This window comes from Condylura cristata, unplaced genomic scaffold, assembly GCF_000260355.1.
Source record: "Condylura cristata isolate star-nosed mole 26May11 unplaced genomic scaffold, ConCri1.0 scaffold00013, whole genome shotgun sequence".
Classification (NCBI taxonomy): domain Eukaryota; kingdom Metazoa; phylum Chordata; class Mammalia; order Eulipotyphla; family Talpidae; genus Condylura; species Condylura cristata.
Genome location: NW_004567114.1, coordinates 31,771,299 through 31,789,912, shown reverse-complemented (window position 1 = coordinate 31,789,912; position 18,614 = coordinate 31,771,299). Strand labels below are relative to the sequence as shown.

The following is an 18,614-nucleotide window of genomic DNA, read 5'->3' as shown; positions in this document are numbered from 1 at the left end:
TTCTGGCTCCCTTGCTGTGCCAAACTCTATGTCTCTGCTTGTTCTCATGTGGGTGTCTGCCTTCATTTCCACCTGCAATTCTCTACTTTCCATAGATCATCAATGGACAGTCCTTAAAATGAGTGAAAAAGGGAATATATTATTTAGTGGGCTTAACTTTTCAACAGTCTCTCTAAATTTGTCCCACTATAAAGTTCCACTGGTTTTGAGACAAAAACAGATTTACCTCCTGTGACGCTAAGTGCAACTGACATGACTAGAGATGGTGTAGCCTCGCGATCCGCTTCATGGCTGCTGGGGGAGGCAGCAACTGCAAGGCCAGGCCCGGCCACCCACCAGGGGCCCTGGTGGACATACACGTTTTGTATCTCTGGGCTCCAGCAGGACAACTGTGCCAGCTTTTTAGCTGAGGAAGCGGTTTACCCACACAACTCTTCATTGATCAATGAAACATTTCTTCTGTCAAGTAATGCCTTAGGAATATCAGTTTTCCCAAATATCAGAATATTTTTATTCCTACCACTTCTTTCCGTTTTACTTTTATATTATCCTATTTTACTTTCTAAAACCTACCTTTAAAATTGCTTATCTAATGATGGTGTTCTTTAAAATGAAACCTTGATAGCCTTTAATAGATTCATGCGCTTGCCAGGTGGCATTTTGCCCCTATGTGATTTTGCCTCAGATCTCTGAACTGTCCTGGGCAAGGGTCCCTCCGTTTCTCACCATGGCCCAAATTTGGATCGAGTTCTGCATCACTCGTGTCAAACATGACACCACAGTGGCCACTGGTGATGAGAACAGTCCTCCTGCTTGCTCAGGAGGCTAACATGTTACACAGGGTGTGTGAACACCTCAGGAGCACCGGGAGGCATCACCAGATTGCCAGAGAAGACTATAGTTGCTATTTTTAATGTTACACTCAGCTTAGAAAGAAAAAGGTAAAAGGTGTTCAACAGCTTCTGTTTAAGTAGGCAAGAAAGTGTATCAACATTCAAGAGGCTTTTGGGAAAATATTTACATTAAGGATTGAGGAGATTCAATTATTTAGAAAACATGCATAGGTGGGAGACAGGTCCAGACACTACCACACCAGATTCAAGCCCACAAAATGAGAATCTGCGTTAGCTGAATGTTGTGACGTGACTGGGTTGTGTTACTGGGATAGCAAGTTATATTGTTTGCATTTTTTCCCTGCTTTTGAAAAAGTCACTGGCTACCATAAAATACAGGAAGTTCTTAGCCACATAAACCTCTTGAGATGTACTTACTAAGCTTTGTTCGCGATTCCTTGTCCATAAAAGAACACAGCTCGTGAAGATTCCCTTGCAACCAAATCCTGATAGCCTCAACTTTTTCATCTCTTATATGTAGTTTGTCTATTAGAGCTTTTATTTCTTTCGAGATCTCCTCACCATCCTTGACCAAGTCCTTAAAAAAAAAAAAAAAAAACAGCATTTTGCAGTGTGTGAATATAAATTGCCACAAAACAGATCAAAACATTGTTATGGAATCATATACAAGATAGTACTATGCACACAAAATTGGTGTTAGTGCAACACAAGTGTCTGCTCACTGCAAATTCGCAAAGTCTTGTGAGAGATCTCAAAGGAGACAGCTTAGCAAGTGAGAAGGTTTAATAAAATGCTCACTGGACTCAAATTTGTAACCGGTAGGAGGGTGATGGCAGCACAGCCTTCAGAGCGGGGCCTTCAGAGCAGCACAGAACTGCAAAGGAAATAAATGCAGCAGCCTGAAAACTTAGGAGAAAGCGCTCTGGAGTCTGACTGGTCTCACTCTGACTCCCCCATACATCGTTAATTGCTTAGTCTTGGACCAGTTTCTCATACTCTGATTCTCAGTAGCTTCATCTGAAAAAGTCAGTATGAACAATTTCCTTCTCTGGTGTGTTCAAGCTTAAAGAAGAACCATATGGGAACTTGAAGTAGTTAAAAGGGGCAGAGCCAGGATTGAAGTGCCGTGTATTTGCCTCTGTAGGGGGAGAAGGTGCAGATGCCGCTGGGCTGGCAAGAGATGGAGGATAGATGGGATTCAGGACTAACAACTATCTATGTTCAATGTGTGCTAAAAAAATAAAATGCTGTTCCTAATTTAACTGCACTAGAGTGGGAAGAGTTTCCTGAAGGGTTAAGATGTCATAGTGAGATCTGGCACAAAGGACACGTGTTTAGGACGCCATGCATGCAAACACACCTTACTTGAGTGTGCGCACGCATACACACGCATACACACACATACTCGTTACGTAGGTGAGTGTTTTTAGAAAGACACAGGAAAACTTACCTTAACTGTGACATGATATTCAGTCCACAAACTCAAATATTGTGCTAAAATGAAGGGTGACAAAATGTAAAGTTTACTGAAACAATTTGATCACTTAAAGTAGTCGTTAATGTTTTTTTTAATTGTCAGTGTCTCCCAGTTGTTTTAATTTTTAAAATTTAAAAAGACATATCACATAAAAGTCACTGTTATTATTTTTAGTACAGTTCAGCTGCATTAAATACATTCACACTACTTGTGTAGCTATCACTACCTCTGTGTCTTCCATCTTGCAAAAGTCTTTTGCACCTGTATCCACTCACAGTGCAGGGCGGGGCTTGTGGGGCCGGGGGTTCACTATGGATTCAGGCAGATGGATAAGGAAGAATGCAGAGCCCTAGGTGGATATTTCAGGCCTTAATGCTCTCAGAGAACCAGGCACCCAGGCACACCAGGCGGGAGGCTGGCACGCAAGGAGACAGACATGGGCCAGGCAGGGAGCACTGGAGGCAGGCAGGCAACTGAGGCCCCCGCCCCCCAGAGTCTTTACACTCTGGCACCTCGAGGTCTTGACTCTTCTGAGTCACGCTGCTCCTCCTCCTTTCATTGCTGCCGCTGGGATCGTGCCTCCTCTAGGCCAGGTGGACACACTTATGCAGGCATGCACACCTTCACCCAGGTGTCCACAGTCAGGAAAGCATGCCCCGCCCACCACCCACCCAAGCTCCTTCTGCATCAACAAATCAAGGCCTCAGGTGATCGCCACAGGCTAGTGGTTCAAAAGCCTTATTAATTCACTCACCCTACAATCCCCTCCCGCCCCCACCTTGGAATTTTTCACACCATCCACCTGTTATTTTTTGTTTTTATGTAAGTTTTCCTTGGCAAATGTGGAACACCATAGCTATGTCCGACAAAAGCAAACAACAATGCAACTGAATACAACAGAATACAACTAAGCCCAGTCCACTAAGGTGTTAGGGCACCAACCTAGGGTAAAGACAGGTTATTGACACCAGTAGACAATTCATCAAGTCTGCTACTGAAGGCACTGCTCATGTGAAGGAGGTACCCAACACCCCCAAACCTACCTGCTGTAAATAGGTTTGCCATCCACCACGTCAAGAGAAAACATGTAAGTCCTTTAATGGAGAGAAGCCTTAATACAGTAGTGTGTAACAAAGAAAAGGGGGAGAGGGCCCTCCCTTGTGGCGCAGCGGCTTAAAGCACGGCACTAAGAAGCTAAAGCCACTTCTGCAAGAGTTTGACGCCCGCCTGCCTCGGAGGTGACCCCACATGGTGTGGCAGACCTCTCCTGACTTGCCCGCTGCTTCCCTCAGCAGTGTACTTCGTCTATCAGCCTGTTCTGCTCCCCACTCTGACTCTGGTGAATCCTCTCACCGGCCTGCACCTCTGGCTTGTACCCCAGTTCTGTATGCATAAATAAATAATCTTTAAAAAAGAAAGAAAAGGGGGGAGAATGTAGCTTCCAAACCAAGCACCCGAAGTTACCTACCCCTTCACGGGTAAATGTCCAGCTAAACAGGATTGGCTCAAATCAGGGCACTGAGAGCCGAAAAACTACCACAAGCCTAAGCCACCTCCTGATAGGGAACCATAGAAAAGGGCAGTCTGGGAGGAAAAGAGGAAAGTCAAAATGAAGATAATGCTGCCACTGTTAACCTCCCCACGTATCTCACCCGCATCTGTTTGAACAGTCCAGAACCAAAAAGCAAGTGCAGTTTCTTTACGTGTCCCTGTGCTCCACATGTCTCCTCCAGGCCTCCTTCTGGCTCTCCATCCTGCTGCCTCCTTTCTCCAGGCTTCTCACCAGCTTCTCCTCCTCCCTGCTCAGCTCCACCCTCCCTTGGGTGGGGCAGGGAAACTGAAACCTCCCCTTTCCAGTAGGAGCACAGCACCTCTCCTTCACTCACACTGCCGTCACACACCAGGAGCCATCGCGGTTCCTGGCCTTCTCAGTGTGTGCTTATGATACAGGGCAGCAAGAGGCACTAAACTGGCCAAGGACAGTGCCCAAAAAATTTATCTGTCACTAAGTTCTTCACCTGCACACAGAATTGCAAGGCTACTGCAGTTCAGAGAATAATGGGATTTAACATACAAGGAAAAAGAGTCGATGTGACCACACGTAGTTGTTTACCTCACCTGAAGCAGGGGCCAGTGTTTTAAATGTCTAAACAAAGTGGTCCCCAAGATAGCATCTCCCCAGCATTGAGGGCCTGGGGCATGTGGCAGCCAGTTATAGATTGGGATCCAGCTCACGAAGACAGCAGAAGACATCTCCTGGGAGATGCTCAGGATCTGCTGAGATGCCCACAGCACCAGACAATTAACGCTGAAAACAGCAGCCACAGCAGCTCAATGACCTGGCAAGTGGCCACATTCAGGCCAACGCTGGGCCAACACTGGGCCCCTCCCTTCCAGCAGCAAAGCTGGCATGAGTTTCAGTTGCTCTGCTACCTGCAAAGCCTCTGAACCTTCTCTGCTATTGGCTGCTGGAAGCCCCTCCTTTGTCCTTCAGAGGCCCACAACAGCCTTCTGGAAGATCTGCATGATCAGAAATGGGTGAACCACAAGTCAGTAAAGATCTGAAATCGTGAATGCTGAATCTCGGGGGCTGCTTCTTCAAGTCCCTTGCATTTCTTTAAAAAATAAAAAAATAAAAAAAGAGCTGGAGTACAGGCCAGAGGTGCAGGGGCAGTAAAAGTCTTCACCAAAGACAGTGGGGAGCAGAACAGGCAGATCAGGGAAGTACACTGCTGAGGGGAGCAGTGGGTGAGACAGGAGGGATCTGCTGCTCCATGTGGGTCACGCCGGGGTCAGGGATCGAACTCACACTGAGGTGGCTGTGGTCAGCTTGCAGTGCTCTGCGCCCTAACCCATTGCACCACCAGAGAGGGCCCCCTTAATACTTCTTTTAAGAGTCTCCACTCCCACCTGTATTTTGTATTTCACCTGGGCCTATTCATCCTCACCAGCAACCCCCCCTCCAGGGGGCACCACCTGTAACAGTCTTTGACTTCAGGCCCTGGTTACAGTCTCAGCCAAAAGCCATATACTACATCCACCCCCACGATGTACTCTGAGATCGGAGACAAATACACTGTATAGTCGCTGGGGGTAAACAATCCCCAGAGGTACCCTCACTGCTGTCACGCCAACACCTGGCCTTCATAGCCACCAGTGTAACAAGCAGACCCCTGGATACCGCCAACCCTTTGCACATGCACTTGGCTTGGGGATCCGTGGGTAAGTAGCAAGCTCCACCTCTCTGCTCCCTGCTCCGGCTGTGGTCTCCACCACAAACCATGCTCCCCAGCCAGCCTCCATGGACGGGCTCCTTAGCACCTCACCCCTACTAAAAAGTGGACAGGGTGTCACCCACTGGGGACTTTAAGAGGCTTGGTGCTTTTTAGCATCTTTCAGTTGCTTAAAAACCGCTTAGGACATACTGACCACGGCACTAGCTTTTTGAGTAAGTCGTCTGCGTAGAGACTTCTGCGTGCCTGCAGAGTAGCTGGTGAGCCTTCCCCCCTCAGCCAGCCACGGGCTCCCACACCTGCCCCTGCGTCTTCTCTGAGCTGTCTGTCTGCAGGGGCTGGTGCCACTCAGCTGTGCCCTCGGTGGCTCCCTGCTAGGCAAGCACAGCCACCCTCTGTGGCCCTGGGAAAGCTGGTCAGTGCACAGGCTGCTTTAGACCACCGAGGCCAATAGGCCAACCCTTGATTTTCATCTCTCATTTACCCCAGATACCATCGCCATAACAGCCAACTCCCAGAGTTCTCCCGCCTTCTGGTGGAATTGTGTGTCCATCTGTCTTATCCTTGTGTCACCGCTGGACAAGCTCCAAGTGATGAACTGTGGCCCCCTCCCTTCCCCTGGGACTGCTGCCTGAGGGGCAGTGGGCTGTTCCTCGTGGGCCATGTCCTCACGAGCCTTGTAACGCAGCTCCTGGACCTTGGCCGCCTCCTGCATTCTGGCAGCATCTTTGGCTCTTCAACAGCTCCTGGACTTTGCTGCCAGGGCGCCTCCACCAAGCCCGTGACTCCCTCTGCAGAGCTGCTGGCACCCAGCCCTGCCCACTAACACCCAGCATGGTAGGAAGCCTGCAGGCTGGCTAGGAGGTGGCTGGGGCTGGGAAGCTCGAGCAGGGCCGCAGGTGACTGCTACACAGGCTAATGGCATAAAAAGCCTGGTTAACTCACTTACCCTACACGGCACAGAAACGCCTCACTCCCTGCCCCTTCCAGCTCCTGGCAATCACCATTCTACTTTGTCTCTGAACCAAAAAATATTTTGATCTACAATTTTTTACTTTCAAGGTGGCAGAAAAATTGGATCAGATGTGTCCTCCCATTGTAAACAAGCAATAAGTGGGATAAAATATATCAAGTAGATATATTAGTTGTTTTCAGATAATGCGGAATGCACAGGACAGGAATACAATACCTGACAAAAGGAGACAAATGAGGTGTGCCTTGCAATTAGCTTCTGCCGGAAGCACTTTACAGCAGAAAGGCAGTGCAAGTAGGGCAAGGCAACTTGGCACAAAAATTTATGCAAGTCTTAGCAAAATGAATTCAGTAATGTATTGGAACAATAGTAACTTTTGAACCAGTGGGTGTCGGGACCGAGACCAGGACCTTGCCTCCTATGCACAAAACAACGCCTGATCGGAACTTAGGGTAAACATCCCGGTTGAATCCCTTCCCCACTCTCCTTCCCTTCCCGCTCAGCAAGTTTTGGCGCCAAAGAGATGATGATGGATCCCTCCCCTCAAACCCATCGGCCTTTAAGACCATCAGACCACCCCCCGCCCGTACCTTCTGTGCCGCCCTCAAGTATATATATATATATATGACTGTTGTAAGGAAAAACGCTCGCACGTGTCTCCGTCTTGGCCTTCTTCCTTGTGCTGTCCCTGGGGCTCTACCCCCTCGCCTTGCTGGTCAAGGCCCCTCGCAAGTGGGTTTTATCCCAGGAACGGGAGACTGGTTTAATATTCAAAGAGCAATCAGTGCAATGTACCATACAGACTGTGTACAGGAGAAACACCTGAGCTGCTCACAAGCTGCTTAGTTAGTGGAGGTCAGCAGAGGTCAGCCACACAGACACCATGGGCTCTGTGTACAGGAGAAACACCTGAGCTGCTCACAAGCTGCTTAAATAGCGGAGGTCAGCAGAGGTCAGCAGAGGTCAGCCACACAGATACCACGGGCTCAGGACACCCAGGCCCAAGTGAAACCCCTAGCCGGGGAACACTTCACATGTGTTGTTTGATGTCATTGCTGGGCATTTGAGGAGCACGGGCGCTGTCCTGGGTGGTGGCCTCCCGGGAAGACAGATGGCAGTCAGCGTTGGTACCAGACACGGGAAGGAGAGGATCTGCAGATGATTCTGCAAATTCTGAACTACGCCCACCCCTCGCTCCCAGGTGATTGTGGAGCAGACATCTGCTGTTTTTACCATGCTCTGACCACACTGCCAGTTTGTAGGCAAAGTGAATGATGTATATTTGTTTTGCCTCCATAGATATCGGTTGAGTATCAACATTCACAAATGATTTACAAGTGGTCAAAAGACACATGAACGCAACTCAGCGACTTTTGTCATTAGGGAACTACAGTGACATGCCATCACATACCAATTAAAATGTTAACAATTTTAAGTGTTGGTGAGGATGTGGAGTATCCCATAGTGGGTTGATAAATGTGCACAATAATGGACAAATTGACTGCTTCTTATAAAGTTAATCATACACTAACCCTATAACCCTGTAATTCCATTTCTAAGTATTTACCCTAGAGAAATGAAAACAAATATTCATGTAAATGCTTGTAAACACATAGTAACTTGGAGATAATCAGATGGTGAATGGATAAGCAAAACATGGTACATCCTCAGGCTGGAATACTAGACAGCTATAAAAGGGAGCAAGCCAGTGAGACATGAACAACACAGATGGATCCTAGAAACCGGCTTGCTGAGTGAAAGAAGCCAGTGGCTATACAGTGCATACGTGATCATTCTAATTTTAAATATACTCTGAAGTGGATGTGAATACATTCTAGCTATCTAATCTTCAGTTACAGAACAGATCAGTGGTTTCCAGGAATTGGAGGGTGTGAAGTCAACTACATAGGGACACTGGGGGAAATTTGTCAGTCATAAAAATATTCTTTATCGTGTTTCTGGTGGTAGTGGTTAAGGTGGTATGTGCATTTATCAAAACACGTTGATCTTGAAATGTGTGCACTTTAATGTATGCAAATCAGTAAAGTTGGTTTAAACAAAACTAAAACTTTAATTCTCATAGTAAGATCACCCACAACCCATTACTTACTGTGATGAGATATCAGTTGCCAAGACAGGTCACTTGAGTTGTGGAGGAGATCTTCTTTTCCTTCTTTGTATTGCTGTGTAATCTTCTTCATGTATGCTATATACTGGAAAGTAAAGGCATGTGATTGCTTTAAGCCATTTAATTACTTTAGATCATTTATCTGTGGCATCATTCAACAAACACTAGTTTCTCCTCTGTGCTGCCTACCTGTTCTGGGAGCAAAGGTAACCATGGTAAACAGAGACTTTGCCAAGCTTACATTCTGGTGAGGGACATGAAGTTTTCTGCCTCCTAGTAAGCATTTCAGTACCTAAATCAACATGGAATCTGAGTATAATTTGCCACAAAAGAAAATAAAAGGTAATCTGCCTAAAGGCATTGTGTTTGCACTCACACAAAGTGGTCCTTAGACGAAACGAGTGTGCAGTGAGTGTTACAAGTCAGCAATGGGGCTTGATTAGATGGTTCAGGATAACACTGTGAAGGAGGTTTGTCAGGTGAGGAGACTTCCAGGACTGCTTCCTCAGTTCAGCTGTTTTCTCAGAATGACGATGTAGGGTGAGTATTTAAAGTTGTGCCTTCTGTGGTCATCACCCAAAGCCCAGGAACTCTCAACTCCAAACACTAATGCTTCTGGGAACTCAGAGAGGATGGGCTCTGGGATATAAGCATGGCACTGGCCGAGTTTCTGAAGAGAAATAGCCAAATACTGTGAACTCCTGATAGAAGTCTTAAAAATTCCATCCAGAGCTGTAGGAGGGGTAGACGCAGAAGAGTCACGTCGGACTGCTTAGCAGCACACATGGCGCCTACAGTCCTACATGGGCTGCATCGATGTTGGCAGCTTCTGTAGTTAAGCAATGCGAAAGCTGCCTGAAGCAAAGCCCATGTCACTGCGGACTTGCCTGACCCAGCTGTCCTCGTAATTCTCTGACTACCCTCCACTGGTTTCCCTTCTGGTCTCTTCTACAGTTTATACTTTCAAAGTTGTCTTTCTCCAGAGCTCTGCTCACAGCTCACTCTTCTCATTGACCCTGAGGAATCCTACCCATCTGCTACCTTGATGCTAAGACTCGTAACCAGACTTCTCCCTGAGCTCCTGACCTGGTGGGTGGGCAGCTCTTGCAAGGTTTAGCCTCTGTGCCCTTGGGCAGATCGTTGCACTCAACACACTGACTCACAAGTATTTGTTTCTGTGCTCGTCTCAGAGGCAGTTGGCTTCCTCAAGGCATGGGGCAGTGTGTGATTCATCTCTACATTCACTGTACCTCCCCGAGGCTTGGAACTCAGAGGTACTTAAAATGTTTGGGGAGTAAAGGAATGCAATCAGCAAAAGAGAGGGTGGTGAGTGAACACAATAATAGCATGGAGTCACCTAGAGGCTGACAGATGGGTACTGACTTTGAAATCACAACTTTTGGAATCAGTCTTTTCCATGGTCATTCAATTTGCTCACCCATTGCCAAAATCTCAATGGAAGTGCCAACTCTTTTAATAAATAATCTACATCTTGATATGAAGACAGTCTGGTGAGATATTTTTGGAGGGATGAAATTCCTTACAAGTTTGTTAGAAGGCAGGGTGGTGGCACATTTGTAGGGAGGTAGAGACAAAAAGGGACGTAGGCGATTATGTTTTCTTTATCTGGGTGGCTTTGTTTCCTGATCCGGGTTCGGATGACCTAGGTGTATTCATTACACCATGCTCTTGTGATTTGCTAGAATGCATCTACTCTAAGCTCATTGAACAAGTGTTAAGGAAAACTTTCCTTTTTTACTTTTAACTTTTACAGGTCCAGGCAATCTACCAAAACAACTGTGCAAAATGACATGCTCATGAACTTACTTGTTTTAATCTTCTGTTTTCCAGGAGCAGAGCATCTGTTTTTAGGTCATATACATAGATTTCATTTTCTAATTCCTTTAGAATTTCAAAATGATTTTTGATTTTACGGCTTTCTTGCTCCCGTAAATGTTTCAGTTCTTCCTTCAATTTATCCTTCACAAACATAAAAACCCACAATTATCTCATAGTTCAACAAGCATGGAACCTGTGAATTAAATGTCTTAGATCACATTCAGAGAGAGGTTCTAATTCCTGGGCTGTCAGCAGAGTAATAGATACCTTCCCTTAGAAAACTTTATACTGACATCCAAAGCTGATTCATATAAACTTATTCATGGACTCTGGGAAGGCCCAGGAACCCCAAGTGAAATAGTTGATGTATCTTTGCAAAATACCGTATACTGTGATATGTATACTGTGATATATGAATGGTCTGGCAAAAGTGGGAAAGTGTGGGATTTTTCAAGGAGGATTTAGTGCCTCTTAGAAAAAGAATACTACTACTTTATAGAGTTTTCAGAATTCTCTGCTATGTTCTTAACTGAATTCTCTGTTCAGGTTTCAGTTATTATATTGTTATAAAACACATAATCGTCATTCACTATATATCATCACTAGCAGGAGCTTAAGAAAATAGAAAAAATAGAATTGTGTATATCTATCTATCTATCTATATATAGATAGATAGATATATAATAAACTTCCATGTCAGTTTCCCCTTTACATCTCTCTATATCCTTAATATTTGAAAGTCCTTTGGATATGAGTACATCTCAACTAAAAGAATGTTTCCATTTTTAATTAACCAAATCCACACATTTATCAATTAATTGTTAAAGTGAATCAATAATCTCTTTACCTGCTCCCCTTTCATCTGTCCCCCACATCCAACCCCATCTTCTCCCCACCTACCTTTGTCTTCATGGGAAGTTCTCAGGATAACAGCTGAGAGAAAGTCAGGGAGCATAATCCAGATTTTCTCTCACAAATAAGAACGCTCCATGATTTTCCCAACTACATGTGAGTGATCTTTCGAGTTTCTCTCTCCTTTCCCCCTCTCTGCACCCCCCACTCCCTTTCCTTCATTTTCTCTCTAACTCTAGTTTCAAAACACTAGTACTCAAAGGGTCAGTTTAATAAATGTGGATTTCCTGAAAACTCCAACGATGCCAGTTAAGTGTTACTGCCTGTGTATACCAATGTTCTAGTAAGAGAAAGAAGAATGAATATACTGACTCTTTACCATAGTGATCCAGTATCCTGAGAAGTCCCTTGAGTATTGAAAAATGGACGTGTCCAGTAAATCATGCTCCTGCTTGAGTACTATAAAAAAGAGAAAGAACAAAAGAGAGAGAAAAATAAGTACCTGCAAAGTTCTCCAGTTTAAAAACATTAGTCAAAATAAGACACATGCCAGGGTATTTTTAAAATAATAAAGTTTATAACAATAATAAAGTTCACAACAAGTCAGGGGTCCTTCCCCTCGACCCGCCCTCGCCCCATACCCCCCCTTACAGCCCAGTGTTTCACTCCTCAGAATCAGTCATTTTAATAATTTTAAAATGACTTTTCTTCTTTATTTTCTTAGAAAATGCTTATGTGGCTATTTTTTATTTTGTCATTTTAAGGCATTTTCTACTTCCTAATATTATAGAAGAGGATATATTAATAGTAAGTTTACTCTCAACCCCTCATACCTACAACCTCCACATTTCCTCCTGCTAACCTCCCCCCAAAGTTATGGTTTTTGCTGAAGTAAAGGTCCACTACTTAGGCTATGGTAACAACATGACTATTAGTCCCGTGTGAGACAGGTGGTGTAGTATGTTTCCTTTTATATATATATTCTGTTTTTCCCAGCATTAAAAATGCCACCTATATATCATTAATTCATATAAAATTCCCTAGCAGAGCTATAGCAACCTCTGGGTGTTATTTAGCCCCGGGTCAGACACTCAGAGTCCTGGGGCTCCGCTCCCCCCTCCAGGCCTCCTGCCTGTGCCTGCCGCTGGCCAGGACTTGGCATGTCTTTGCTGTTGGGCCTCTGGTTTCCTGACCCTCATATTGTCCTTGACTTATCCCCTCTACTAATGAATTTTGTGAAGCTAGTGACTTCTGTATGCGCTTCCTAAGTGAGAGTAAATAAGGTATTTTGATGTTGTATGTATCTAAAAATGCCTCTATTCTATATTTATAGTTTACTGATAGAGAAATTGCCTAGAATAGCTGCTACTAATTCTTATTTTAAACAGGCTTTAAGAGAGTAAAGGAAGATGGGCCCTCCCTGGTGGCGCAGCTGGTTAAAGCACTGTACTACGAAGCTTAAGCCACTTCCTCATGAGTTCGATTCCCGCCTGCCCCGGAGGAGTCCACATGGCGTGGCAGACCTCTCCTGACCTGCCCGCTGCTCCCCTCAGCAGTGTGCTTCATCGATCTGCCTGTTCTGCTCCCCACTCTGTCTTTGGTGAATCCTCTCACCCTCCGTATCTCTGGCCTATACCCCAGTTCTATATGAATAAATAAATAAATCTTTAAAAAATAAAAAAGAGTAAAGGAAGCATTTGATAACAGCAACAGTGAGACCCTGGTGTGGCTGAGAGAAAGTACTAGACAGGGCAAACGCAAGATAACAGTTAAAGGTAGCAGAGAAAATTGGGGGATTTTCACCACAGGCTGGTGACTGATGCCTTGCCTGGGGTTAGAAGACAACCACGGGATTTTCCCCTGGGCTTCAGGTAATTCAGGTCACTTACTAAATGTTTCATACAGACCTGGGAGAACAGCATGGAGCTCTTCCAGTTCTCTGTTTCTACTTGTAAAATTTTCTTCTGCCACCTGAAGATGTGGAAGACACTCGCCAAGTTCTTCTTCTTTTACTTTTGTACTTTGCTGTTCCTTCTCAACTCTTTGCTTTAGAGAGAATGAAAGCATTTTTAAAAAATGATTAGAAAATGAAAGCATGGTGAGATACAGTTTTCGAGAATTTGTACAAATCTACAGTGAGTTCTGTCTTTGGCCTGTACAAGGGAGAGAGAAATAGGTGTCTCTCCTGCTGTCGAGAGCAATCAGAAGGTTTCTCGGTTAGAACTCACACTCTTCAGAGTGCTGCCCATTTCCTCTTTAAAACGTTTATTTTCAGTTATGTTAGCCAAGTTGTCTACACACATAAGTTGAGAGAAACTCCACACACCAGCAAGGCAATGCCGGGCTTGCTTCCCTGCAGAGGAACCCTCTGAGCGCAGCTGCCCAGGACTGAGTGTCCTCAGCCCCACCAAGGTCATAACTCAGAAGCAAGAGAACGAGACTCGCACAGGGGAGCGAAACAGCCCTCTGGCCAAGCAGCCTCATGTTTAAATAGAAGCCAACACCTGTGGGGCACATCTTTTGGTCCCCACAAGAGGCACCAAATTGCCATTAGAATCCTTATGGATAAATGTAGAAAATGAAATACACAAGAACATCGTAACTTCAGAGTATCAGAGTGCAGAATCAGTAGTAATTTCTCCAGACTGAAGTGTTAAGAAACTCGACTGTGCGTTATCCACACTAAGTTCTCTAAAAGAGGACCAGAGGGTACAAGGAGACACATGAGGCATCCACTCATCCCCTGACAAGAAACCACAATTAGTTTATGCTTTGGAGAGGGCTAGGCACCAGGTGCTGCTGCAGCTCAGGCCAGCTAGAATCTGGGCTCTGCGCTCAGCTTGTGGCCGTGGGGCAGCCAGGCAGGGGCAGGGTCAGCTTCTCCAGCTCCATCAACTCCCCCCTCAGTGTCTCACTCCCCAGCCCTGTGCACACCGAGCACAGTGACAAAGCCTCTGGCTTCTGCTGCAACTCCCGGGAGGTGGGATCTTGGACAGAAGAGACCCAGGCCCATGAATTCCAGCTCATTCTGCAAGTTCCAGTTGCCTGTGCTTTCCTTCACTTCCATTCATCTTTTCTCTCCAACCTTTTCCTGCTGCCTCTGGGCCCAGATCCAGATGCAAAGTTGAGAGCCCCACAAGGCTGCATAACCAGTTCCCACAAGAGAAGGTTCCAGCCTCTGCCCACCCTGCTTCCTGGAGGCACTGCTTGGCAGTCTGCCTGCAACAGGGCTGTGGACAGCAGCCGTGCAGAGCTCTGTGCCGGAGCTAGGTGGAATGCTGTGGAAGCCTGTCTGAGCCAGGTCAACAGCACAAAGCTGATTAAAGATAACGCCTCTTAAACTGGGGACACAGGGCTGTTTTCCATGGAGGGAACAGATGAATCAGGTACCCAGTGGCAGTGAGCTGCCTGTTAAACATAATGGTTTTGCTTTCCTCCCCTGTGATGTTGGGCTCTGTTGGTCTGGAGATCCTACTACTGACTGCAAGAAGGTGTCCATCAAGGATGCAGCAATGAATGATCCCATGGACCAAAATCTGCACCTGTGTCCTCTTCATTTGGGATTCCTCATGTCACTGACCAAAGCAGAAATAGAATTCAATATGCCGGGGGGATGACAGGCAGGGCGAGAGTACTGCGGTGCTTATAGGAATGGCATTGTTGCTTAGTAACAACGGGCCACAGGCTGCCCTCGGCCATGTCTTTCTGCAAATAAGACACAGGGCCACACAGGTACCCTGCGGGGCATGCCGCCTGGCAGGGTGTCCACAATAATCTCTCATCTGCCATCTTGTGCCTCTAATTATCTCAGCTAACTGCACTGTCTAATCTTGAAGACTATGTTAAGTAGCACCCTTATCTTCTTCTTGCCTCTAAGCAAACTGCCCTTGTTGTTTTATCACTGGGTCTGAGGGTGAACTCTGATAGCTCTACCTCAAAACATATCTGCAGTGGGATCACTTCTTGCCACCTCCTCAGTTACCGTTTTGGCTCAAACTACTCAAATTATTTGATACATGGCTTTTGCTTGACTCATTTGCTATAACTGGTCTTGTGTCCACTGCTAATTCCCTAAATGCTACTTAAAGCAGCTTGACAGATCTTATTGAAATGAAACTCAAGTTATTTCAGCCCTCTGCTTAGGCTCTGGGAAGGCATCCCAGCCAAGGGAGAGCAGAGGAAAAGCACTCACGGTGGCCCACAAGTGTGGCAGACCTAGGGATGCCCGTGGGGTCCCCTCCAGGAAGCATGTGCTACCTGGGGGAAGGGTTGCAGCTAGGGGCCAGCCTCCAGTGTCGGCTCCCTCAGAGGCCTCTCACTGTGTTGGGTTCTTCAAGGGGCCGCCCTCTGCCCACAGATGCACAAAGAGGTCATGCAAGTGCACTGCCATTTCTGCCCAAAGTGTGACTCTTCTAATGGACAATTCTTACTCCAAGTTCCAGAGAATGTTTCAGGTTATATAATGGTCTGGGGCTTCCTCTGGCCTCCTTCCACAGGAAACCCTTCCTCAGAAATCTCTGCACACCAAATTCCAGCTCAGCACCTATTTCTGAAAGATGAAACCCAAGCATCCCCCGACCTCTCCCCCATGTCTGCCCCAGCCACTGCTCCTGTCGTGGCTGCATTTCTGGAAAGGGGGAGGAACACCGAACAGGTGCTATGTTTTTTTTTTTTTTTAAATAATATACTAGTTTATTTTTACATATTTTTGTACACTTTTCCATCTCAGTTGCAATCCCATTGGGTTTCCCATCACCAAATCACCCATGTGCCATCACCATAGTCCAGTGCATTTCCCTCCCCCGACTATTTTTGATCCCATTCCCCATTCCACCCCAGCAAAATGTCTCTGGTATATAGCTGTTCGTCATTATCATTATTTTCTCACCTTGAACAGGTGTGATTTTTCTGACCCCACTTACACCCAGCAGATTATGAGACAGATTTCCTGAGTGGCAGTAGGAAGGAGTGAGTGAATGTGTAAATGGAAATGGAATGAAGCAGAAGGAGCAGCCATGTGACCATGGAGAAACATGTAGAGACAATTGAGAGAGGTACTTGTTCATCTTTTGACTTGATATTATAGCCACAGATAGCAAGTTATCTGCAGAGGATTTCTGGCAGGCTGTTTCAAGTCAGTAATGCTCTCCTCTTAAGGGGGTTCTGGGGCTGGTCTCACTGGTTCTCAGCCCTGGGTTACCCTCTCTACTCCCGTAATAACTTTGACAGCTTCCCACACCCACTCACCCATCTCCATGGTATTTCATAAGCATTTACACGTAACTTGGACTGTGTGACTTTTTTTTTTTAACTGAAAAAAAAATCTTATCGTTCTATGTTTTTCAGAAGAGAAAAAAATTCATAATTAAATTCTGGCCTTGTTATCTTGCATTCAATTGATTAGAACAGCATGAACTATGTCCCCTCCCATCTACAGCCACCTGAAAGTTATTCTTAGATGTAAAATAGATGTTACCTGATACTTGCTCAACTTATGCATTAACTTTTTTTCTTTGATAACAGATAGCTCCTCCTCTTGTTTTAACTTTACAGTAAGGCCTTCAATCTCTGACAAAAATTCATTGATATGTCTTTCTCTGAAACTGACCTAATTAGAGAAAAATGAGGGTTGGTGATTTCTCTTACAGCAGTTTGTCTTATATATATTTTCAAATACCCAGCTAAATTAATTCCTATTTGCATAAAACTTAGCTCTGACTTCAGGTTGTATTACTTCTAAATAACCCATGAGATAGACTTTTTCAAATTTCAGAGGTTAATTTCTTCACCTAGCAATATCTACAAATGACATGAAGAATGGGAACAGTGGCGGGTAGAGGGCAGACAGAGATACATAATGAAGCCAAATAAATAATATTTGGCCTCTCCATGTAGTTATAGAAATAGTCTGTAGTTTCTTTAAAAACTGACCTCAAGCAAGATTCTGGTTACATTCTTCAAAAGCATATTCTGATGAGCATAGTAATGTCTTTAATACACATCATATGTATATGTTTCTTAAGAAAATTAAATTGGGCTTCCTTGGTGGCAAAGGAGTTAAAGTCTTAGCACTATCATGCTATAGACAGCCACTTGTCATGAGTTATCTCCAGCCAGGGAGGTGACCCACATGGTGCAGCAGACCTCTTCTGTCTCGCTGCTTCTCTCCTCAGAGTGTATTTCAGTCAGTCCATCTGTTCTCCCCACTCTGTCTCTGGTGAATCATCTCATCCACCCACACCTCTGGCCTAAACCCCAGCAATTTATGCATAAATAAATAAATATAAAAAAGAAAATTAAATAGCTTACTCTAAGTCCTTTGCCAACATGAGGTAGGTAGGGAAAAAATGCCATTTAACAAAATAAGCTTTAATTAAATGTTAATTTTATTTATTTTATTGCAGAAGTACTCATCTGCAATCTAAGGAAGCAATACTAAATCCCTTGAGTTCTCTTACCTGTTTTATTAAATCAAATTTTCTTTGTTCTGCAAACTGAATTTTTTCTGTAACTTCTTGTAATGCATTCTTTTGGGCTATTAGCCAACGTGCATGTTGTTTTTGGAGACAAGATATTTTCCACTGAGTGAAAATACTAGCAATTAAAAATCAAAAGTTTACTATTAAATGGACATAATAGCATACTGGAAATATAAGAGAATTCTAAAGAAAACGTGTCCCACTATGACTATACAGAACTGTTTGTGCTATTAGCGGTGCTGACTATGCATATTAACAGAAAACACCTGAATAAAAACAAACATTTATTGCTTCAATATGCTGTCTGCAAGTGGCTTCAGAGTAAGACATATGCCTGCACTCTCAGGGACAAGCAGGTCAGCCACACTTGCAGCTGGCCTCCTGCAGGTTAAGGGGAGAAGTGGGGAAGGCTCAGGGGCAGGAAAGAGAAGACACAGGCAGAAACAGTAATGGAATTCTCTAAATTACCCAAAGTGCTAATAGGAGATTGCAAGCTTCCGTGTTGTCAAACTTTTCTGTCCACTATAACATTCAAAAGACTACATAACTGGAAAAGGGTAAATAGTACAAATGGAGTCTATTGATAGAAATGACATCAACAACAATGCCAAAAGCCCAAACAATAAAATACAACTTTGTTTCCACAAGTGCTGGGCACTAATCTAAATACATTTCACATTTCTGTTTCACATTGAAAGTAGTGGATGCGGCCCTCCCTGGTGGTGCAGTACAGCCCCTGCATCATATGAGTTATCTCCAGCCAGGGAGGTGACCCACAT

The 18,614-nt window shown here is 45.0% G+C and overlaps 1 protein-coding gene across 1 annotated transcript in view; it reads right to left on the bottom strand.

The window, feature by feature from the left end:
- Nucleotides 1–18,614, bottom strand: part of CCDC175 (coiled-coil domain containing 175) — a 50,274-nt gene that overhangs the window by 4,677 nt on the left and 26,983 nt on the right. The window contains exons 12-20 of the mRNA XM_012724402.1: nucleotides 17,815–17,950; nucleotides 16,833–16,964; nucleotides 16,298–16,304; nucleotides 13,264–13,395; nucleotides 11,736–11,815; nucleotides 10,493–10,645; nucleotides 8,648–8,750; nucleotides 2,305–2,348; nucleotides 1,272–1,431 (exon numbers count right to left, since the gene is read on the bottom strand). Coding sequence (XP_012579856.1) covers nucleotides 1,272–1,431; nucleotides 2,305–2,348; nucleotides 8,648–8,750; nucleotides 10,493–10,645; nucleotides 11,736–11,815; nucleotides 13,264–13,395; nucleotides 16,298–16,304; nucleotides 16,833–16,964; nucleotides 17,815–17,950 — 947 coding nt within the window. The remainder of the gene's footprint in view (nucleotides 1–1,271; nucleotides 1,432–2,304; nucleotides 2,349–8,647; nucleotides 8,751–10,492; nucleotides 10,646–11,735; nucleotides 11,816–13,263; nucleotides 13,396–16,297; nucleotides 16,305–16,832; nucleotides 16,965–17,814; nucleotides 17,951–18,614) is intronic.